A 25,624-nucleotide genomic window follows, 5' to 3' on the forward strand; every position below is an offset into this window, starting at 1 on the left:
AAAAAGTATTTAAGTTTTGAATATATAATTTAATTTTAAAAAAATTTCTTTCTTGAAAAAATGTAGGTAATTAAAATTTTTTAAAAATAATTGTAGGGGAGCGTAGGGGAATTGGAGCCCCTTAAGGAAAATTATTTAAAAAACCAACTTATCTTTATAATAAATACATTGTTTTCGTCATTTTCTACTCATTTCGTTATTTATCTTTAATTATTATGTTCAATTAGAAACTTAAAAAGAGAAAGTAAATTGGAAAAAATACATTTTTTGCCATCACCCAATTTGTGGGGTATTGAGAGCTTTCACTTGAAATTTAAAAAATTTCTATTTTTTAGGAATATTTTTTGTTTTCTAATAGAAAAAAGTGTTAATACTTACAATGAAACCAAAACTTTAGACTTAGAATAAATTTGATTGTAAATTATAATTGAATATAAAATTTTTGAAAAAAATTAAATTTTGTATTTTTTCCACCAAAAATTATTTTTTAATTAAAAGTTTTTTTATAAGGTGATATCTTTTACAATTTTCAAAGAAATAATGAATGCCGTAGCATGGTAACGAAAATTCTTTGGGCTGACACTTATTCTCCCATTACCCCACATAATTCTTACAGGCCAAAATTTGAATAAAAAAATAAAAACATAAACAAATTTTATTATTATCTCGATTTTTAAACATGTATACATATCTACACGCATATTAACCTATAATATATTGAAAAAACATAACTAAATAACACGATTTTAACTACTTATGGTGATGTTTAGAAATGTTTTGCATTTTACAACGAAAACTCAAAAAATACATTTTCCCTTGTCTTTACTAAAAATTTGTCAAGAATGTGATCGTTTGTTTTGGAATGATATAAACAAAGGTTGTAGAAGATTTTCTAGACATTGCAGCGAATTTTAAGGCTTTTAAGTATACGCGTGAAATTTAAAAGCTCCCATTACTCCACGCTCCCCTATTTCCGAAAATAATGTTAAAAAATTGAAACAATTGAAAATTTTGTAAAATTTCATTAAAATAAATTTAATATTTTAATGGATTTTTATTTGTTTATTTTTATAAGTTATTTTGAAATATAATCGTATTTTTTTAGAATTCTAATTGTAAAGGATTAAATTTAAAAAAAATTTAGAATAAACTTATTATCAGAATAGTGCTGTGGTACTCGAGTATACCAATATAAGTTCAATTATTTTATCAAAAATATTCAAGTTGCTGTTAGAAATATTTTCAATAATTAAATTGAAAGAAAAACTGTTAAAAAATTATATTTTTTAGTCTATTATATTTATTATCCTTAGCCTAATTATAGTGAATAAAATAAAAAAAATATAATTTTATATGACACTTCAGTGAATTATATTTTTATCCTATATTATGATAAACATATATTTAAATTAAAAAAGCCAATTATTTTTCACTTTAATAATAAATATTCTCATAAATTATGTTATAAACATTATTCTCAATTAAAATAATTATGATGAATAATTGAAAATTTGATACAAATAAATATTTAGTTCTTTGACAGAAATTATTTTATTGATGGAAATAAATATTTATTTGAATTCAGAAACATGCATTATTGCACAGAAAGAAATTCTATATTCTAATTTTTGTTAAAAACAATTTTTAATTTTAGTAATTTTGGTTTTCAATTTAGGGAATCACACAGCATCTAAACTTTTCTAAAGGTTGAGATTAGCTTGACTACAATCTTAGAAATCTTTAGTTACGAAGCCCATTACAGTTGAAGTAATTCTTTAAATTTCGACTGTTTTCCAATGTTTGACGCGAAAGTTGACTGAACATTGCATGAAAGTTTCAAATTTCTTAAACTCCCATGCAATGTTCAGTCAACTTTTACGTCAAACATTGAATAACATGCGGAATTTATAAAGAACAACTTCAAATTTCATGACCTTCGCAACTCAAGATTCCGAAGGTTGCAGTCAAGTTAATTTCAACTATCAGGAAATTTTTGGTGTCTTTATTTCTTAAAACTATACGAAAAATAGTAAATCTATATCAAAATTAGAGAATCCCAAGTAACCTGTAAGTTTGCAGCAAACTTACACCACAAGATTTGCAATCTTACACGTAAGCTTGCTGCAAGTTTGCTGCAAGTACAAAAAGGTCCTACATGCTGCAGGATTGCACAGCAAGCTTAGGACAAGCCAACACTGCAAGTTTCTTGAAAATTCCCAAATATTCAACTATATAATATTAAGCAAATTATTTAATATTTAATTAATTTTAATATATTTAAAATTTATTTAAAATAATATAATGGTAACAACGTTATAATAAAAATGTTATTAATTTCTCCAATCCACAGAATTGTAGTTGTGTACTATTATCCGTGATCAGTGGATAATAGTAAAAAATTGTAAACGTCGTGGCAGACATTAATTATTATTGATATTATGATCTAAGATACTATTGTGAAGCACCTTCTTTCTTCTTTCTTTTAAAAACCTCTTTAATAATCAAATATATCATCTATCAGGGAATTGGAAAAGTAATAGAAGTTTCTCTTATAATTCTCTAACTCCGTGATAGATGGCGAGAAATACCTCTCTCGCGCACGACTTGTCTCGCGGAGAGTACAAGTATCAGTCCCCTAAACAGGTGCTTCACAATAGTATCTTAGATCATAATATCAATAATTAATGTCTGCCACGACATTTCCAATTTTTTACTATTATCCACTGATCACGGATAATAGTACACAACTACAATTCTGTGGAATGGAGAAATTAATGACATTTTTATTATAACGTTGTTGCCATTATATTATTTTAAATAAATATTAAATATATTAAAATTAAATAAAAACTAAATATTAAATAATTTGCTGAATATTATATAATTAAAGATTTGGGAATTTTTAAGAAACTTGCAGTGTTGGCTTGTCCTAAGCTTGCTGTGCAATCTTGCAGCAAGTAGGACATTTTAGTACTTGCAGCAAACTTGCAGTAAGGTTACGTGTAAGATTGCAAATCTTGTGGTGTAAGTTTGCTGCAAGCTTGCTGCAAACTTACAGGTTACTTGGGATCGTACCGAAAAAATACTCTACACTGAAAGAATTTTAGGCAGGCTGCTGGCTTTTCATGTCCGAAATTAGTGCCCCTTGCACAGGGCTCGCAGCTCACCTCAAAAAAGCGAGCATCTACTCCCGAAAGGTGAGCAGCTGCCCCTGAGGAGTTGCTGCTTACCTTTCGGGAGTAGATTCTCGCCTTTTTGAGGTTATCTGCGAGCTTGAAGCAGCGAGCTCTAACGGCACTCATGTAAAGCCTGCAGCCTGCCCAAAATTCTTTCAGTGTATAGGAGATAGATGATTGTTTCGATACATATGTGATTGCACAACCACAATGCAGTCATTCGCTTTGATTGGCTTATCATATTCTAACACTAACTTAACGGAAATACGCATACATACAAACGAACGCTGACGCTGCAATACGAATTGAGTATCTATATATACTAACTTCGCGAGAAATGTTAATAAGTATATTTAATATTAATTTTCTTTAAAGTTATACAAAATATTTTCATTTTTTAAAATAAATTTTTTTAATTATAATTAGTTATAAAATCTCTATAAAATTTTTTCTATTTTCGAAAATAAATTTATATTCAAATTTTAAATTATTTTATTATTTATTTTATTATTTAATTTATAAATTTTAAATTATAAATAATTGTCAAAAAATTTTCAAAATTAAATTCAAACTTAAGAAATTTAATTTTGAAATTGTTTATAAAATTTACAGTAATAACAGTTTAAACCAATAAAAATTAGAATTGATTAAAACTCTGTTTAATTGAATATTAAATTAATATTAAAATTTCGAGAAATTAATGTTTTAATCGTTTTTGATTTTTATAAATTGTCATCGATCAATATTTTGATAAGTTAAGATTTACTGCGGAATGCAAATTAAAAGAAATTAATAAATGAAAGTTTGGATAAAATTTTTTTTACATATTTGAAACAGCGGAAGGTAAAATAGGCAAAAAGATAGGTAGTAAAGATGAGTTACCAATGATCGAGGCGTTACCGCCAGGTAAAGCAGTTCTCTCTTCTTTTTCTTTCCTACATTGCTCGTTCATACTAAGTTATCGACGTGATACGTCTTGTTTGTTTCTTTTCCGAAAACTTTGATTGCTTCGACACCAGGGTTGTGCAGTGACGCGTCACTCGAGGTTTTTGACGTAAATTACATGGGTATTTTACACATGTAAAATACGTATATTTTACCCCACCATAAAAAATGCATTGTGTTCGAAATATTTGACCTAATTTTTTACTTAAACTGAAAATCAGTTATTTTTAACTGATTCAGAAGCAAAAAGTCAGTCACTGATTGGGGGCCGTTCAAAAAATACGTAACGCTACCCGAAGAGAAATCTGTTGCGAATAATGCATAGAGTAAAGGTTGCAGAGTTGGGCCAACTTTTACAAAGTCCCCTGCCGGAAGAATGGACTGAAAAAGTACTGAAAAAGTACTGAAATTTTACTGGCCTCCAGTACAATTTCAGTCCGTTTTTTTTAATGTTTCGGTAGACATTTTTAAAGTCCTTTAACAATAGTTTCAAATGTAGGTTATGTCAACAAACCATTGTTAACAGTCTAGAAGTGAAAATAAAAAAAGGTTAACAAAATTTTCAACGAAATTCCCGTTAAATTTTAAACTTATATTGCAACCCCTGCTTTAACAATAGACCCGAAAGCCTATTATTGTATGGGATTATAATTTTATGGCCTAAAAAGTTTACAATTTAAACAATTCAATTTTCAAAACAAAAAAATTTTAATCCGTGATGTTTCATGATTACAAATATCTAAAATTCAGTATAAGAAATTTTTAATTAAAAAAGTTATAAACTATCTAGCAAACTCTAATTGTTACGTAAAAACGGATATTATTTTTGAATTTAGGTTCACATGAATATTTAGCATACATATATAATAATTACTTGTAAAGAATCTGAGTTCATGAAAAACAAATATAATGTTGAAATATAAATAAAAAATATTTTTAACATTAACAAAGAAATATTCGTCCTTCCACTTAATGACGGTCAGGCCATAAACATCACCTATAGCGACCCTTTTGCAGGTAATTTTTCCCAGTACAATTTCAGTGCCGAAACGCAGCAAATTTTCACTGAAATAGCACTGAGCTCTCAATACTAATTCCCCAGTACAAATTCAGTCCATTCTTCTGACAGGGTCGGTCTAACTTCTCGTGCCAGAGGTTGGGCCAACCATACAGATGATAACGGTTCACCGTCTAATGGTGACGATGGTTGGCCCGACAACTCATAAGGAAGTTGGCCCAACTTAAAATGCAAATGTTGTGACAACCATATACATTTCAATGGTTGGTCCAAACACTGACGCCAATGTTGGCACAACTTTAGATGCGTAAGTTGGGCCAACCACAATTTTCAAAGTTTGTCAAACTTTAACTACCAAAGATAAAAAATTATTAAAAAACTAAATTATTTATACAATTAACACGTTATTATTAGCGGGAACATCAGATATAACCTTTACCTATTATTATTAAACACAATTTTATCCCTCACAGCACCGGGATATTCAGGATATCCCAGAGACGTCCTGGGGATATCGATTTGTTTTCGGAAGTTTGGATATCCCTGGATTATCCTCTGGATATCCATGGACGTCCCTAGGATATCCCAGAGATATCCAAACTTCCGAAAACAAATCGATATCCCCAGGACGTCTCTGGGATATCCTGAATATCCCGGTGCTGTGAGGGATACATTCATTTTCAAAAATATCTAACGCTCGCTGGGATCGAACCCCTAACCTAACGCACCGAAGACTTATACACTGACCACTATGCTACGCTTACATGGGAATATATAACGTTAAATGTATATAAAAGCTGCAACAGCCGGGCCAACCGTGGCCCAGAGTTTGGCCGACCCAGAAAGTATAAGTCAATTACACTGCATTTGATAAAGTTTTGCCAACCGTCGGGCCAACCGTGGCCCAGAGTTTGGTCGACCAAGAAAGTTTAAGTCAATTTAACTGCGTTTCTTAAGTTTTGCCAACCGTCGGGCCAACCGAGGCCCAGAGTTCGACCGACCAAAAAAATGTAAGTCAATTATACTGCTTTTCACAGAGATTTAATGAATTGTTCATTAGTTTTAGACGCTTGTATATTGATTCCCAATCTTCAGTTGGAAGTAATATACCTCCACCAAGATAGGTCTGAAAGTTTAAATATAGGGGAGTGTTGTTAGAGTTGAGCATAGTTTTGACTTTTTCTTCATATCTTCCTCCGTAGAATGAATTTCGCGATTTCGCGCATATTTTTGGAAAGATCAACTCAAATACAATGTTTTTGCTGAACATTGTAAAAAAATTCGACCAAAAGATTCAGAGTTATAAGCAATTCAAAAAAAAAAAAATTTCAGAGTTGATCATGGGCGCCAGAGTTGGGCCACTGTTGAAAATCAATGAAATATTTAGGTAAATGATTAAAAATGACCTTCAAATGATAGAATGACACTTGGAAATGAGGAAAGGAACCATAAACTTAAAATAAAATCCCATATTATGCATTTTCATATAACTTTAGATAATTTATTCCTCATGAACGAAATCCAAAATTGAAAAAAGGTTATCAAAAATTTTTTTTCTCTCTCTTTTCAATTGAAATGAAGTTTTTAACACCTCTTTAAATGAAAAAATAAATTTCTGTTGCAAGTACGCTTTGTAATTGCAAAATTTCCCTCATGGCCCAACTCTGACACACGCGTCGTTTTGCGTCATAGGGGCACAGAACACAAACGCGTGACACAAAATCCAAAATACTTTACACATTTTCACATATCATCCTAATGAACTATTTCTGTAAACTTATTTTGTCTTTGGCACATTTCTTCTACATTTAGATCTCTTTTTTTGACACCACAAAAAAGTTTTTGTTTAGCCTATATCACAAATTGGTACGCTGGTCAAGTATAGGTTCGTATACTTAACTGCGACTCATATGAAAAGATGGCTGACACTTAGTAGCAGGAATTTACGTAAGAAGATAGATGTCGCTAGTGCAATAAAACGAAATAAACGCGGTGGCCCAACCCTGAACCCTGTCCAACTCTGACAACTCTCCCCTACATATACCGCCAATTAAAACGAACAACCTTTATTAAAAATAATTTTTTAATTATAAACCGTCAGTTGTTTATTAATCTTCGGAGCACACACCTCTTTTTTCGAACAAGAAGCACACTTCAGGGTCATTGTGACCTTGTTCATTTTTCAAAACTCTAAAATTTAAAAACTTATCATTAAAAAAATTGTATAATATTTTTTAAACATTGAAGAATAAGTGTCTACAATTAAAAAATTTTATTAAAAATATTTTATTATAGAAAAAAAATAATTAAAGTAGACAATTTTTCAGAAAAACGACAAAAATGAGATTTTTTAAAAAAATTGTAGTTCTTGTAATTTTTAATATTTTTGACTAATATTTTACATTTGTACTCTTGAATAGTAGTACAATAAAAACACTTTATATTTAAAATTCTTACACGTGTCATTCAATTGTAAAAAAAAGTCTGACCAGTTTTTACAATAAGAAATATTTTTTATTAAGTGTGTTTCATACCCTATTTTTGTTTTAAATGATGTTTTTTTCTAAAACTGACATAAATTTAAAGTGTTTTTAGCTAGAGATTGTTTATTTTAAAACAATTTTTTAAATTATTACTTTATTTACGTTTGAAACAAAGTAGTCTTTCCATGGCAAGATTAGGCTCAAAATTTATGTAAAAGAAAGTAGCTTTATTCGAAAATTTCCCCTAAAATATCAAAGGATACAAAAAATTTAAAAAATAATATTTATTGTATCAATTACAAATGAAGAAGTAAATTTTTACGTAATATTCTTGAAAAGTTTATCTAAAACTACAAATTTCCATTGAATGAATATCATAATTAAACAATTTTTATAGACATTATAAATAAAAATTTTTGAAAAATTTATATTTCGAATCGGGTGGAGAAAAAAATTTTAGCTCATAGAGCTTGTTAAAGATGAATTTGATTAATTATTAAATAAAAACAAATCTTTATTTTGAGCAAATTCAACTTTAACTGTATTGAAGATAATTTCAACGAGTTAAATAGAATAAGACTCAAAATTTATCATCCCAAGGTAAACGTTATTTGCTTTTCGGGAACAAAATTTATATTCAAAAGGTATTGGATCCCTCTTTCAGGTTTATTATTAATTCAATAACCCCGGTTAGACGTTATTTTAATTGAAAGAAGTAGAAAAAGGATTAGGTGACAACAGTTAGAAAACCGTAATAAAACACTACTTGCAATATTCCTTGTTCCTTCCTTGTTTCTTATTTATTTTATTCTTTAATAGTTTTTATTCCTCCTTGTTAATTATTTATGTTCAGTATAAGACTTTTTGCTTATCTTAATTCAAAATTATATCAAAATTGATTTTAATATTCAAAAATCGGGGTCACCGATTTTGAACTTTTAATCAACTCTGATATTTGCAGTAGTAAAGACAATTACAAAAAAATGCTTTTATAATCACGAGATAGAGGTTTGTAATTTAACACTCTGTCTTCCCTTTTAAATGAGTTACTTTTATTTCTTTTTAATAATCACATTTTAATAGTAATATTTCCTTTAAACAATTCTTTTTTTTTAATTTAACTTCTTTTTAACTTTCATTCCTTTTTAATGCTGTGGTAAATCACTTTTCTCACTTTATTTCTTTAAAATTACATATTTTTTATATATAATTAAATAATCATATAAATTATCAATTCAATTTGATTAAAATCAACCCTTATTTTGTGGACAAAATATAAAACCTCCGCCTTTTGCGGGAAATAAAACTCAAAAATATAAAATCATCGGCTCTGCGGGAAAAACAAATTAACACTCTACCGATTTTCGGGAGGAACACTTAATTCTACGCAGCTTTACTGCGGGAGGAACAAATTCGGACTCGTTTTATTTAAAACGATCGAAGGTATGGATCACACCTTAAAATCAATATAAAACGACAGAGTGGGGATGCCGGTGCACACGGCTCGCCAAACTTCGTTGTTGCCAGGCAAGCTTTTTGCAAGCTTGCAAATTTCTTAAAATGGCGTGATATAGTTCGATGCTCTGTATCCTCTATTGCCAATGTTTAAATGTATACTTTTTCTTGGTATTTTACCAATACAATTAAGAGTCTTTTCTGTGGAAAGTAACTTATAACAAAGTAGACAAATTCCTTTTGAAATAAGAGTGATGTCCATATTCTTTCAACCAACTTTAGAATTATAATTTTAAAAATAATATTGAATATTATTGGGAATGAAAACAATTGAAGAATGATTATCGTTATTTTTTTAAGTTTGGATATAATTTAATTAGGAAAAAATAGTTAAAAAAAAAAATTTCAAATTAATTAATTAATTAATTAATTAATTTTCAAATTAATTGATGAATTAATTATGTAAAAATCCTCTTATGTCCTGATAATATGTGTATTGAGTACTTAATTCTATTTACAAAAGTCCCAAATTTTTAATGAAATTATACAATATAACAAATTTTTAATTAACGAAAAAATTAAAAAATGTTACGAAGTCATACGTAACAGAGCTCTTCTTCGCGGAGTACAAAAAGGTAAAAAATTTAAGTCAAATAAAAAATTTCAATTATAATATTATGTTAATTTGATGTAGACTACCTTATTTATTACCTTGCCTTTGTAGGTGTCATATTTTTTCAGTTTAATTTTTTTAACTGGATTAGGTCCACCTGTATTAGGTATATCTGGATGAGGTACACCTTGATAGAGTCCATTTGGATCATGTACATCTTGATCAAATCCATCTTGATTAGGTATATCTGGATGAGGTACACCTTGATAATGTCCATTTGGATCATGTACATCTTAATCAAGTCCATCTTGATTAGGTCCACCTAGATTAGGTCTATCTGGATCAGGTACATCTTGATCAAGTCCATTTGGATCATGTACATCTTGATCAAGTCAATCTGGAATAGGTCCACCTAGATTAGGTCTATCTGGATCCTTGATCAAGTCGTTTTGGATCAAGTCCAACTCGATTAGTTTCACCTGGATTTGGTATACCTTGTTCAGGTCCAAAAAAAAATTTTTGTCCAAAAACTCACAAAATCGTCCAAAAGGCTTTTGGACGATTTTGTGAGTGTAAACTATTTTCATTATATTTTATAGTTGCTGGATTAAGTAAAATGTTATAGATATTATTACTGGACGAGTTGTTCAAGGTTCTTCATTTTTGTCATTTAATGAAAGAATTATCCGGTCTTGCATTACTTTATGGTTCTTTAAAATTTCTGCATTGGTTGTCTTTTTTGCCAGTTCTATTTTCGCTTTCTAAATTTAACGTAAAAATAAGAGTATTTAATGTTTGTAAAAAAGTTTATAAGATAATGAATATACAATTACATTGTTTTTTTTAAATTTGTTACCTCTTATTGAGTTATTGGCCTAGTAAAAAAAATTGGGTATAACCGATAATAAGTTGGTCATTTGTTATTTTGCCTATGGGAGAAAACGGCCGCCATTTTTATATAAGTCGAACAAGTGACTGACTTTTATTCCCTGTCGTCTGCTATCTGAAATCGCCACTTTTGTGCATTAGGAATAAAATTATCGTAAGTAACATGGGAATAAAGGCATCCCAATTTGTTTACGATGATTTTTGAGACACGAGTGGAGGTCTAGAGCGTCCTTCGACTTCCACTCGTGTCACAATAATCACCGTAAACAAATGGCTGCCTTTATACCCTTGTTGCTTAATATACTATTTCAATAATTTTAATTGAAAATTTGGAAAATAATTGAATTTTTTTGAAAATTTATTTATTTTGCTTTAAAATGGGTACTCCCCTATTGAAAATCCCCATATGGGAAACCACATGGGATCCTATGTCAAAAACCATGTAAAACCCTACTTCCATGAAGGAAACCACGTGGTTTACCATGTGGTTTCCCATATCAAACCATATGGGAAATTGAGACAGGATTTTAGTTAGGAATAGACATGGGAAATTTGAACAGTTCATCTATGCATAAAACCATATCAAATCCCACATGTTTTTCCCATGTCAAATCCTAAACCGAATCCCATGTGAAAAACAGTATCATTTATTTATAATTATTTTCCCAAGTCAATCCCCAAGTGAAAAACAGTATCATTTATTTATAATTATTTTCCCATGTCAAATCCTAAACCAAATCCCATGTGAAAAACATTATCCGCCTTATTGAATATCCCTACATGGGAATCCACTTGGAATTTTACAAGGGATTTCACATAGGATTTTATATGGGAATTGACATAGGATTTCATGAAAGATTTCACCTAGGATTTAATGAGATATCACATAGTATTTTATTAAAGATCCAATTAAGAAATTTTCAAAGGATTAAAAAATTATTTAATAAAAAATTAAATAATAAATAGTAATAGTGTTACAAGTCATCAAAAAAGTAAAAAAACGATCATTTGAAACACGTACTCTCTGCTACAGGTTCTCAGCTTTTATATACTTCCAGAATCGTCTCAACAGCGAGAGAAGTCACTTTCGCCACCTAGCGGTGAAAGTATAGGAGCGACAGTAATCTTTAACATTACTAAGGAAACCATGTGGAATACCACATAGAATTCCATGTGGTTTCCTACGTGGGGATTTACATGGGATTTTACTTAGGGATTCATTTGGGAATTTATTTCTACTTAAATTCCTAAGTAAAATCCCATGTAAATCCCCACGTAGGAAACCACATGGAATCCTACGTGGTATTCCACATGGTTTCCTTAGTAATGAATATTAAATGTAAAATCCTATTTACCTACATAACACTTTAGTACTTTCGGATATTTGTGATAAATATGGTTTAACAATTTGTACTGCCAAAGCTCTCACAATACAGTCTCTTGTATGTGGTTAACAGAATATTGAAATATATATTTCAATAATTTTCAGAAATTTTTAAACTTTCTACAAATTTTTAACAATTCTTTATTTCAATTATATCTTTACTTTAGTTGTTCAAGTATTACTTGATACTTATAATATATTCTCTCATTACACTGTAATGCAACCACTATAAAAGTCAGATGCTATTGGTGGATCCAGAGGGGAGTCACGTATACTTAACCCCCTTCCCAAAAGCCTTATTTTTAGGTGAGAGAGAGAAAGAGATAACACTATGGCTGTTTTCGGCACTCACCCAGGGTTAACCCCGAGTTAAAAATTATCCAATCATGAAAAACATTCCGTTGGTCTAACTAATCACCATTAACCCGGAGTTAACTCGGGTCGAGTGTCGAAAACAGCCTATATTGACGTCTCTTTCTCTCTCATGCAATACCTCCTTCAAGAACAGTTTGTGAATCCGACACTGTCAGATTAGATCATCACGTAACGTTACGTGATGATATTCTATGTAATAATGTATTGCTGTTTTTAACACTGAAATTATGAATATGCGCAAAAGTGCGCAAGTTATATTAAAGTAGACATCTCAAGCTAACATACGGTATATTATTTTTGTTGTTAACGAGTGGAGACACGGAGAGACATTGAACGGAAGTAAAAAGTTTACTGAGAAATACCATTTTTTTAACTTCAATATATTAAAATACAAATTATGCCTAAATAAAATTTGGCTTTTAATTTTTTTTAAGTTTAATACGTACTTAAGTCAAATAAAAAACATTAAGACCAACTTTCAAGAATTAGAATCTATAGCATGCACTTCTATATAGTTCAGTTTCTGCAAAAATGCTCTTAATTTTTAAGTTTTGAAAGTAATAATTTGTGTTTAAGAGTCATAATGCTCTTCAGATTTCTTATGTAAATACTTTAAAGTATCAAGATTTAAAAAAAAAATTTAAACTTCTACAGCAATATTGACTTTTGGGCACTTTTTGTCGATTCTGGCCCACAGTAGCACGTCAGGTTAATGGCAAAAAAATACTGAAAACCTTTAAAAACACGTTTTTTAGTGTCTTTATATAATAGATTTAGCGATTTTGTCTGTAAATGTCATAATTCCCGGTTTTTATTAAAAATCCCGGCATTTTCCATGCTTTTTCCATGTGTATAAAATTTCAGGCTAATTTCCGGTTTTCCCGGTCAGTGGACACCCTGGTAATTTCAAATCTCTGATGAAGTTGCTAAGCTCTTCTTGCGTAAAGCCTTCTTTAACCTTTTCTTCCTGATAACCATCTGGAATATAAATATCATCATTGCCTTCTACAATATTACTAATCTTATCACTTATATCGGAAAGTACATACTCTAATGGTGAACTGTCGATTTCCATACTTGCAGAAGAAAGAGTTAAATGACTTAAAATTTCGAATTTTGTCACAGATACTACACATGTGTAAATTATATTCTTTTTATTATAGCCCTTTACATTTGTCATGCAAAAGTAGCAATCTTCCCGATTCAATGGTTTTTTCCACAATGTTGGTTTTTTAAACTTCAGGTGTTTATCCTCTTTCGTATCATTCCAACGAGTTAACATTGTGTAGCAGGAACTGCAGATTGTATGTGGAACCCATTTTTCATTCTGATTGATTATCTCAAAATCAAAACAATCTTTGTAAATTTGTTTAATGTTTTCATTAATTAATTTGCGATTTTTCGGGAAATCAAAATGTCCGCATACGTAACAAAATACATCTGCATTGCTGTCACATGTATGTTCTGAGGTTGACACTCCAAAAAGAACTTTTGAAGTTTTTTTATTGTTTTGATTTTTGAAAGCCATGATTCGTAATCAGCGATCTTAAAAACTCGCGAGAAACAAGTTTGAGACAAATCTAATCAATTTTTAAACAATTTTGTATTTTACATAAATTACATAAAATTTGACATGTTTTTTGAGGTTAGAAAAAAATCCTGACGTGATGGAGCAAATCCGACTTCGGATTCGTGTTCAGCGCATCAAAATACATAGGGGTATGGTACTGTGGACTTTCGTGCAGGGTACTTTTCTTTTTTTGTGGGGCTGTGTAATTAATTATTTACTAAATAAGTAATAAACATTTAATTTGCTTAAGAAATAAATTAATACCTATCATTTATTTGAACATTCAGAAATTTGAAATTATAAAAATTTAAGAGAAGTTAAATAATTATAATTATTGAATAATAATAATAGAACAATATAATTCTTAGAAGCAAAGAATTGATTTAAAACTGTAAGAGGGACTTTAAATTTTAAGAATAAAATTATAATCACGGTCACTAACTTCCGTTGATTATTTTCGAAAAATTTAAATAAAATTCTTCAAAAAAATTTAATTATTATTTTTTAAACGATTGAGTCTGAATTTGTTCCTCCCGCAGTAGGGCTGCGTAATATATTGTTTCTACCGAAAATTGGTAGAGTTTATATTTTGTATTTCCCGCAAAGTCGGAGGTTTATATTTTATCCCCAAAAGAAGGGTTGATTTGTGAATTTAATAATTATAGTGAATTTATACGACATAAATTGTGAAGTGAAATATTTATAATAAAAAAAAGTTGATTTACATATTGAATTGAAGTTTTGTGAAAGAAAGTGATTTGAGTAGTAATAAAATAGTAAAGAAATAGTTTGAATTGAATAAAATAAATTAAAATAATTAAAGTCTCATTGATATTAAAAATATCAACCTCCGTCTAATGCACTTAAAATCGATTGATTAAATAATATCATCAAACAAATATTTAAATGCATTGACCCTGTAGTTTGAATATTGTACGTTGATTTGAAATTATTAATTTATCATTGTTGAAATAAATCAAAGAAGATTCTTTATAAAGAAATTAGAGAAAATAAGCGATAAGCAATTTTGATGACAATAGTGTCATTTTTCAAATGACATAACTTGGATTATTTGAGGAAAAACACAGAAGTCTAAGGGTAATAACAATATATAAAATATGTTATTTTTATTGGTGAGTAAAATTGTCAAATAACTATTATTTCATAACGCAATTATAAAAATGGCGTTATTTGTCTCTCCATAGGCCAATGTAAAGTTATTCTTTTTAGTACGTAGTTACGAAAATACTGCGAATGACAGTTCAGTTCAAAAAAGAGCTTTGTTTGTGCTTGTTCAAGTATTTTTGTAACGCTCGAGTAGTTGCAATTCCGTCCAGAAGAGGCGTGATTATGTTTTCGTTCAGTTAACTACATTTACCGTGTCTTACAGCAGCAACACAGTATCTGTCAAATACTGAGAGTTTCTAACCTCCTTTTCGTGATCACTCGTGTGAAAAATTCTGTTTTTATTCTTTAATGATATTATTTTTATTAATACGTCGAAGTGTACGCTCCGCCCCTAGACCCCGTCGGGGGGAGACCCCCCGAACCCCCCCGCGCGATCAGCTAGTAAGTACGCTTGACAGTGGTTCTGTGTTCCGAATCTTATGTATGCGTTTCTCAACATTCTTTTCAGTTATATATGTTTTTCAGTGTCAACGCCTTTTTATGATTTTGTTATGAAAAGTATCGTGCGCAACACGTGTGGCGGCATTTTGGAACTCGCGCTTCTTTTTCCTCACTCCGGTGAGGGCATTCGGCGCCCTCACCTACGACTCGATACGAAAACTTAGCGCTCGTTCCAAAAAGGCCGCTAGTTAACACTTTTTACGCAATGTACTATTATTCACACACACATTGAGAGTCATACACAATACTATTTTACATGAATTTAATAAATTCTAAAAATCCTTTTTCTGTTTATATTAACTAAATATAAAATGTGTAATAACTATTGCTAAAGAGTTATAAAGAGTTATAGCTAATTATTTGGAATAACTTTAATTGTCAATATATGTAAAAATATAAGATACACATTATTATTTTTAATCTTGGAGAATTTAAAGTTGAATAAACTGTGAGAATCACATTACCCACACATTGTAGTGTTTTATTACAATTAACTTTTTCACACCTGTTTTTTTTACTTTATTCCTTTTATTTAAATATAAATACCGTCTTTCCGGGATTATTGAACAATAATAATCTAAGAAAGGGTCCACTACCTTTAAGTAAATAAATTATTTTCGAAGGGCAAATAACGTTTTACCTTGAGACATTTTTATTTAAATTTTTGTGTTTAATTAATTTGTTAGCAAATTGTTAAAACTAATTTTTGTAAAAATAAGTATATTGACCAGAGTTTGCATTCAAAATTAATGTTCCTAAGTATCAAAAGGATGATTTAAAATAAAAAAAATATATATAATTTATTCCAATATGAACTATAAATACTTTGAATAGTAACACGCTTTCAAAATTAAAAAAAAGAAATTTAAATTACCCACCGGATGACCAACTGAAGAGCCGCGCCATCTTTGAAGGTAAAGTGGAAGTCGATGCACAATGAAGCAGTAGACGCCGTCTTGTCAACTTTATGTCAATCACATAACACGGATAGTAAAAACATTTGTAATTAATTTTTTTTGCACATTTTCAAGTCTAAGGCCGCAGTCCCATGGCAGCGTTTTGCGTTGCGTTGTAATGAGAGAGAATGCAGCAAACGTATATTTGCGTCTTTTTCTCTCCCATTACGACGCAACGCAGAACGCTATCATGGGACTCCACCCTAAATCATCGTAGTTACGATCTATTAGTTAAAATATTTCGTCCTGGAGAACACAAAGTTTATTATGTGTTATTATGGAAATGAGACCTCGTGGAAAAATTCCAAAAATTCCTATAAAACTGTACGTATTTATTTTTAACTTGATAATTATTTTTCATCAAATTTCTCTAAAAAAAGGTGTAGTAACATCAATAAATATGACCTTTTATCATATTTATAAATGAAATGTCAACATTTCATTTCGTTCTCAAATGAGACCTTGTGCAAATTACGAGTCGTGGAGAGGCGTGCGATCTGTAAATATCACACCTTGGACTTACCCTTAAATTAAAAAAAGAAAAAATTTCGGAGAAGAGTTTTATTATTTATAAAGATCACTGAAATTGTTAAGAGAATTTTTTTATTTTGAAGATAACCCTATAATTTGACATAAAATTTAATTTTGAATCAATTCTTTTTGATAATTCTACGAGAATTTAATTATTTTGATACAGAAATCAGTAATTCATTAAATAATTAAATGTTTTTTTTATATTGAATTATGGTAAACAATTTTATTTTATGAAATAAAATTAACCCCTTAACTGCCGGCTGAAAAACACTAAATGTGCCCAGAATGCCAAAAATAAAAAATCGTCCAATTTGTCTGAAACTTGTTACTCAGGGGTTTTCGGGGTCGCTGATTACGAATCTGATGTGGGTATTTCAAAATTCAAAATGGCGGATCCAATATGGCGGACGGCTTTTAAAAATTAATCCAAATTACCTAAAATTTGTTACTCGGGGAGTTTCCGGGTCCCTGACTACGAATATGATGATGGTTTTTCAAAATTCAAAATGGCTGAACCAATATGGCGGACATTTTTTTTTAAATTTTGTATTCGCTTGAAAATTATCATTAGGGGGATTTCAAGGTCGCTGATGATGAATCCGATGTCAGTTTTTAAAAATTAAATATTGCAAATTTAATATGGTGGAATTTTTTTTTTTAATTTTGGATTTTGAATTTTGTAAAACTGACATCAGATTCGTCATCAGCGACCCCAAAAACCCCCGAATGATAATTTTTAAGCAAATCCAAAATTCTTTAAAAAAATGTCTGCCATATTGGATCCGCCATTTTGGATTTTAAAAAATCATCATCATATTCGTAATCAGCGACACCGACAACCCCCGAGTAACATATTTCAGGTAAATTGGATCAGATTTTAAAAAAGTCATCCGCCATATTGGATCCACTATTTTGAATTTAAAAAACCGACAGCATATTCGTAATCAGCGACCTCGAAAACCCCAGAGTAACAAATTTCAGGTAAATTGGATCAATTTTTAAAAAGGTCATCCGCCATATTGGATCGGGCATTTTGAATTTTGAAAAACCATCATCATATTCGTAATCAGAGACCTAGACAACCCCCGAGTAACAAATTTCAGGTAATTTGGATCAATTTTTAAAAAAGTCGTCCGCCATATTGGATCCGCCATTTTGAATTTTGTAAAACCATCATCATACTCGTAATCAGCGACCCCGTAAACCCCCGAGTAATAGATTTCAGGCGATTTTAGACATTTTTAAAATAAAAATGCATTGTATTGTCCATGGCAAAGATTTTAAAGAATTTGCTAAAAGTGTTGTTTTTAAAAATTTATAACATTTGTATAGTTCATTGAATTTAAAAAAAGAAACGTGCAGCGCATTCTGCATAGCGTTGACTTTTTAGAAATCATTTTATTTTTAATTTTCAGTCATGTTTGACTTTTTGACATCAGTCTTTATCATGGCAAAGATTGTCAGTTTTCCAGGAGTCAGAGCAAAGTCCGAAATGGCAAAGATGTTTGTCATCGGCAGTCAAGGGGTTAAAAATTGTGGATCCAATATGGTGGACATTTTTTTAAATTTTGTATTCGCTTGAAACTTGTCACTCGGGGATTTTTGGAGTCGCTGATGACGATTTCTATGTCAGTTTTTCAAAATTCAAAATGGAGGGTCCATTATGTCGGATATTTTTTTTTAAATTTTGGATTTTCTTGAAAATTATCATTCGGGGGTTTTTGGGGTCGCTGATGACGAATCGGATGTCTGTTTTTAAAAATTCAAAATGTCGGATCCAAAATGGCGGATATTTGTTTAAAAAATGTTTGTTTTTATCATAAAAGCAGAACAAATTTTACAAATGCCGGTTTCATAGAACAGCTAAAAAATAAAAAGAGTGCAAAAATTGAAATTCCATTGAAATGTCCGAATGCATTTCACCTTTCCAATAAGTGCATGGGTGAAGTGGATCTCCACGGTAAGCCATATTAGATCCGCAATTTTGAATTTAAAAAAAACTGACATCGGATTCGTCATCAGCGACCCCGAAAACCCCCGAATGATAATTTTCAAGCGAATCCAAATTTAAAAAAAAAATGTCTGACATATTGGATCCGCCATTTTAGATTTTAAAAAATCATCATCATATTCGTAATCAGCGACCCCGACAACCCCCGAGTAACAAATTTCAGGTAAATTGGATCAATTTTTAAAAAAGTGATCCGCCATTTTGAATTTTGAAAAACCATCATCATATTCGTAATCAGAGACCCTGACAACCCCCGAGTAACAAATTTCAGGTAATTTGGATAGTGATGAATGTCAAGATGCAATATTCTTGATTATTGAGTTTTATCGATTGTTATTGAAATGATCTTGTCAACAAAATATTGAATTTTCTTTTGTTTTTCAATAAACTGTATTGCCTTGTTTTGTCGAATGAGACAAGCGATATATTGTACAATATTGATTATGAAAATTGTCACTTTGACAGATGAAACTTTTTTGATTTTTTGAAGATAATTTTTTAATATATTGAGTTTCTGTCATCGAAAATATTTATTCGACTCCAAAAATGGAAGAATTGAATTCCGATAAAGGAAAAGCTGATTCATTGTCAGATAGGTAAACAATTTCTTTTTGTTTATTAACCTATAAAAATTCTGTTCATTTTAAGTTTATCAATAAAATTAATTAAAAGTAGTTTTTGTTTGTTTGACCGTATTATATATTTTGTAGGATAATGAAAAGGCCTAGATACGGTTTTTTTATATGATGTTTATTTTATAATCCCGACTAGTTTCGAACCATATGGTTCCTCATCAGGGGATGAACAATTTTACAGAAAATTATCCAAATATTGGACACATCATAAAAAGATTTCAAAAAGGATTAAAATATCTGAAAAATATAATTAAAATTGTTTTAATTTTAATTTAAATAGATTTTATGAGGTTATGTTTTAATTTGTGAAAAAAAATTAAAAAATTTTCTTACCCTTTAGAAGAACATTACAAGTATAGAAAAGGAAAAAAAAATTTTTTATTGTAAAAAAATTTTTTTAAAAAACATTTTATATAAAACAATTTAATTAATTTTATAAATTTTGTAGAAACACATTTTTTGCAAAAAATGTGCTTCTATGAACAGAGAGTTATGACAGAGAGGTTGGGTTGTGTATTAGGGTCCAGGTATGATAGGTAAAGTAGATTTCTATGTTATTAAACTTTTTAAATTATGTTTTAAAATAAGTAATTAAATTATAGTATATTTTATCTAGATTGTCAATATCTGTTCTATAATTAATACTATTAGTATTATTTTTTATATAGAACATTTCCAAATTTTTTCTTTTCCAGTTATTTATTTCAATTTGTAAAATATTTGTATTGTCAAAATCAAAAGAATGTTTATTATCAAAAGTATGATTAGTTAAAGCCTTTTCATTATCCTACAAAAAAAAAAAAAAAATTAATTAAAGTTTTATTGTTCTATGATTAACAAATATAATTTTGAAAGCAGTGGAACGGAAAACAAAAGTGAACGCAGTAAAAGACTGAAAACGAATTTTGAAATTAAAAATGTCGATATACGAAATAAGGAAGGAATTTGCAAACTTTGCCGCGAAGAAATGTAGAACGAATAATTAAGATGAAGAATTGTAACACTTCTGGTTTAATGCGTCATTTAGAAAATCACCACAGCGATCTATTTAAAGATATTTATGGTTGCAACTCATCGGGTTCTGCAGGAAAAAAGGTTAATAATATAAAATCATGTTTCTCCAACACTTATTTTTCAATAGTTATTTTTTATCTAATTAATGTTAAAATTTTTTTAATTTTAATTTCCATGATTCAGAATCAATTAATTTCTTTTACTATATAGCTAATCATAAAAGCAATTAACAATTTTAATAAATCTTTTTGAAACTAGATATCATTTGAGTTTTATTTTAATTAATAAATGAGCAAAAAATACTATTAAAATTACAGTAAATATAAATTTTTATTTTGTACCAAGAAATTTTTTTTTAAAAATTACAAAAAATTGTCTAATTTTATAGATAAAACTTTCAATCAAGAAACCTTCGAACAATTATTGGTGACGATGTGTGCAAAAAAGTGCCTCCCATTTAACTTTTTCGACGACGCTGAATCCAGAAGTGTTTTTGAGTATTTGAATAATGCAGCACAATTACCTCAACGCAATAAATTGAAATCGCTATTTTTATCTCACTATGAAGAAACCAAAAAAATTGTATTAGCAATTTTACAAAATAATACTTCGAAAATGTCATACACTGTTGATGGATGGACGTCAATACGGGGGAAATCGTACTACGGCATTACTGGACACTTTATCGATGAAAATTGGATTTTGAGGTCTTTGGTAATTGATTTCGTACCATCAAATGGAAAACACACAGGCAAAGACATCGCCGATTTATTTTTAGAAGTTTTGAAAGAAAAGGGTTTATAAGAGAAGTTACAAGCAATAACTGTGGACAACGCGTCAGTGAATACGACTTTTATGGAACAGCTTGTGAATCTACTAAATACGACTTTTGGTATGAATTTGAATGCCACAGATTTGCATTTTCGTTGTCTTGCACACGTAGTCAACTTAGGTGCTCAAGATTTGTTGCGCGAACTGGAAATTGACGAAGATTCTGAAGAAATTGAGGATGACGACGGTGAATCTGTTGATGGATTAGAGAACGATGATGTAGAGAACGCAGAAATAACTCGAGGGTCAAAAGTCATGATTCGACTAAGAAATCTTTTCAAAAAACTGAAATACTCCGAACAAATTCGAGAAAAATTAAAGTCAGCTTCCGATGTACTGGGAGTGAAAATGTTGTCTCCAATTTTAGACGTTGCTACAAGGTGGAATTCATCATATGAAATGATTAAAAGAGCTCTGCAGATGAGACCGGCTTTGGATTTTCTTTGCAGTAGCAGTGATTCAAAATTGAAATCCTGCGTTCTTACGGAAACAGAGTGGACACTTTTAACAAATGTTCGCAAACCTCTGCAATGTTTTAAATCATTGTCAACAACTCTTTGCGGTGAAAAATATATCACTCTGCCTCTGGTCGTATTAGGGCTTAATTTACTTTTGGACAAATTGGAACATGATATAACACGTATAAATCAAAATCGAAAAAGAACGTTAATTGACATTAAATTTCGAGATGCTCTCCAGAGTGGTGTGGACAAAATTTTAAAACATTACCGGAAATTCAATTAGATATACAAAGCAATTTTGATTCTTGATCCAGGATTTAAATATAAAATGTTTCAAAAGACAGAATGGGGTCGGGAAATGGCTTCTGAGTCTTTAAAAAAAGTTTGAAAAGATGTTCGAAGACTTGTACGCACCCAAACAATCTGAAAATCAACCAGAAGATAACTTTCAATTGCTATCAGGAAACAGAGCAGAACGAGCTAATGAAGATGATGAAGATGATGAAGATGAATTCAATATTCTCACGTTTTTTAAACAAGTTTCTGTACCTGCATGGCGTGAAGAAATTGATGCATATTAAAAAGCACCACTCGCTTATAGGAATACGGATATCGGTCTCTGGTGGAAGCAAAATCAAAATAGGTATCACAATTTAAGTCGCATGGCCAGAGATCTCTTCAGCATTCAAGCGACTTCTGTACTGGCAGAACGCCTATTTTCGAAAGCTAGATTAATTATGAGAAAACACCGGAATCAATTGAATAATGAATCAGCTAGAATCTCTATCTGTCTCAATTCCTGGATGACATGTAGTTTACATTCAAATATTAAAGAAAAGCTTAACCGTTCTTAGAGTTTCAGATCTGAGTTGTTTAATTAAACAAAAACCTCTTTGCTAATTATGTTAATTGTAGATTATGTTAATTTAATAAAAATTATTATAAAGATTGAACACTTTCCCTTCTGCTCTAAATTCTTTATTAGGTTGGATACAGTTTTTCTAAAAAGTATTTTCTAATTTTTTATTTTCTAAAAAATTTTTTTCTACTAAAATTGAATTTCTAAAAAGCTGTTTTCTAATGAAGGTGATTTTATAATTTTTTTTTTCTAATAAATGTAATTTTCTAAAAAATTCTTTTTCTAATAAAGGTAATTAAAAAAAAATTTTCTAACAATACTTAGAATTTGGTTAAAAATTATAATAAAAGATAGAAATTATGCAAATTTTTTAACAAAATTTAAAAATAATCTAGTTAAAAATCGTAATTAACAAATAGAAATTATAGGGAATTTTTCCTAAAAATATTTTAAATTTTTTTAAAAAATGTTTTATAAATAAATTAATTTTGGAAATTTTGGTATAAAAATGATTTGATTTTTTTAAATGAACAGAATTTTGTTAACAAATTGTGATAAGAAATAGTAATTTTATAAAAAAAATTTCTACTTTTTAAAAAAGAAACTTATATAATATTAAAAACAAAATTGTAATAATATTTCAGATACAGAGAATATGCAAAATTAATTTTTATTTTATTATTATACAAAATAATAATAAACATAATTTTTATTTCAATTACTTATTAATATACGTATTTTATTTAATTAATTTCATATTTAAAAGAACAATAATCAATAATATTAAATTATATCGCTTAATTATTGACTTTAGGGATTCATTTGTCAAGAATAGGTTGACAATTATTCTTGAAGTTCAATACAAATTATTGATCTTGTTTTTTTCTCGACTTTATCGATTTAATGCATCACTAAATTTGGATCAATTTTTAAAAAAGTCGTCTGCCATATTGGATCCGACATTTTGAATTTTGTAAAACCATTATCATATTCGTAATCAGCGACCCTGACAACCCCCCAGTAACAAATTTCAGGCAATTTTAGACATTTTTAAAATAAAAATGCATTGTATTTTCCATGGCAAAGATTTTGGAAAATTTGCTAAAAGTGTTGTTTTTAAAAATTTATAACATTTTTATAATTCATTGAATTTAAAAACAGAAACGTGCGTCGCATTTTGCATAGCGTTGACTTTTTAGAAATCATTTTATTTTTAATTTTAAGCTATTTTTGACTTTTTTACATCAATTTTTATCATGGCAAAGATTGTCAGTTTTCCGGCAGTCAGAGCAAAGTCCGAAATGGCAAAGATCTTTGCCATCGACAGTCAAGGGGTTAATTATTACAAAGAAATTTGTAAAAAATTAAATATTGTAACAAATTAAATAATTTAATTTCTATATAATTTACCAAGAAAAGCATTGACTTACATAAAAAATTAGAGGAAGAAATTCCTCATTTCCTCTACCTTGTGGAGGAAGATCATCCTCTCTTGCAGGAGGCATCCGTCTTCAGCGGTTGCCTGCTTGTTCCCCTGGTATTTCCTCCTCTTCTTCGACGACAGCCTCCTCCTCTACTAAATCGTCTGCCTCATTAGCTGCGTCCTCTTCTTCTCCAGGTGAACACCTGGAGGAAATCGTTCTTCAACCCCCACGTGTACATGCCCGATTGCGCGCGGGGGTGAGTGAACAACAAAAATTTGCCTTGGCAAAAATTCTTCTTCCTCATCAAATCCTGACCGTCTGTAGTTTATTTTTGCTAAAAATGAAAACAGTTGAGAATTATTTTTAATAAGAAAGAAAATATAATTTTTTTTATTAAATTAAAAGAAAAAACTGTTTATTACGAAAGTAATAAAAAATGTTTTATTTTAAACTATAATTAATTTACTTACCTTTTAAATATTTTGCTTTTAATTAAACTATTTATTTACTAGTAAATTACACCATGCGGGCAAAAGGTTGTAGAGAACTGAGAGTTGCTTCTTCTTTCTTTGTGGTTTTTCATAAAAGTAGTGCTCGTTTGTGATATATAATATGTGCATTCATCGCTTATAGAAATAAATTAATATAAAATCATCAAAGAAACATTATCCAATTAGGAGAATAGAAATTTTTTCTTGTATTTGTTATAAACAATTAAGAGACTAAAAACTTGATTTTTTAAAATTTACTATATTTTATAGTTTAAAAGTTATATTTATGGGGCAAAGAATATTCTATGATACCTGTAATTAATATATTGAAAAAAATTATTTGTTAATTAATTTAATAATTAATTAAACATTTTTAATAAACAAATAAATAACAGAAATGTTTCTTATAGCAAATTTTTTATTTTTTATGCAATTGACTAGTAAAACCTTTCATTCTTTCAACATATTCCATTATAATGTTTAAACAATGAAATAACACTGTTGAATTATTTAAACAATTTTAATTAACAAATACCTAATATTGACAATTTTTACAAGGAAGTAATCTTTTTTTACACAAAATCATGTTAATACAACTAATTTACATTTAAAAGTAGTAGAATAAAAAAATAACAATTCAATAATCGCTTATTTAAACAATTTTAATTAACAATTAGCTAATATTGTTAATTTTAACAAGGAAGTATTCTTTTTTTACACAAAATCATTTTAATACAATCAACTTACATTTAAAAGTAGTAGAATAAAAATATAACAATTCAATAATCGATTATTTAAACAATTTTAATTAACAAATACCTAATATTGTTAATTTTTACAAGGAAGTAATCTTTTTTTACACAAAATCATTT

The 25,624-nt window shown here is 29.3% G+C and overlaps 1 protein-coding gene across 2 annotated transcripts in view; it reads right to left on the reverse strand.

Moving 5' to 3' along the window:
• The window catches only part of LOC122508324, a 93,824-nt gene that overhangs the window by 23,328 nt on the left and 44,872 nt on the right, over positions 1–25,624 (reverse strand). The window contains exon 1 of one of the 2 annotated variants that reach the window (XM_043621602.1): positions 24,268–24,610. The exons of the other annotated variant lie outside the window; for it this stretch is intronic. Coding sequence (XP_043477537.1) covers positions 24,268–24,342 — 75 coding nt within the window. The 5' untranslated portion in view covers positions 24,343–24,610. Of the gene's footprint in view, positions 1–24,267; positions 24,611–25,624 lie in introns of those variants that run through there. 2 annotated transcript variants of the gene reach the window in all.

This window comes from Leptopilina heterotoma, unplaced genomic scaffold, assembly GCF_015476425.1.
Source record: "Leptopilina heterotoma isolate Lh14 unplaced genomic scaffold, ASM1547642v1 Lhet_538, whole genome shotgun sequence".
NCBI lineage: Eukaryota > Metazoa > Arthropoda > Insecta > Hymenoptera > Figitidae > Leptopilina > Leptopilina heterotoma.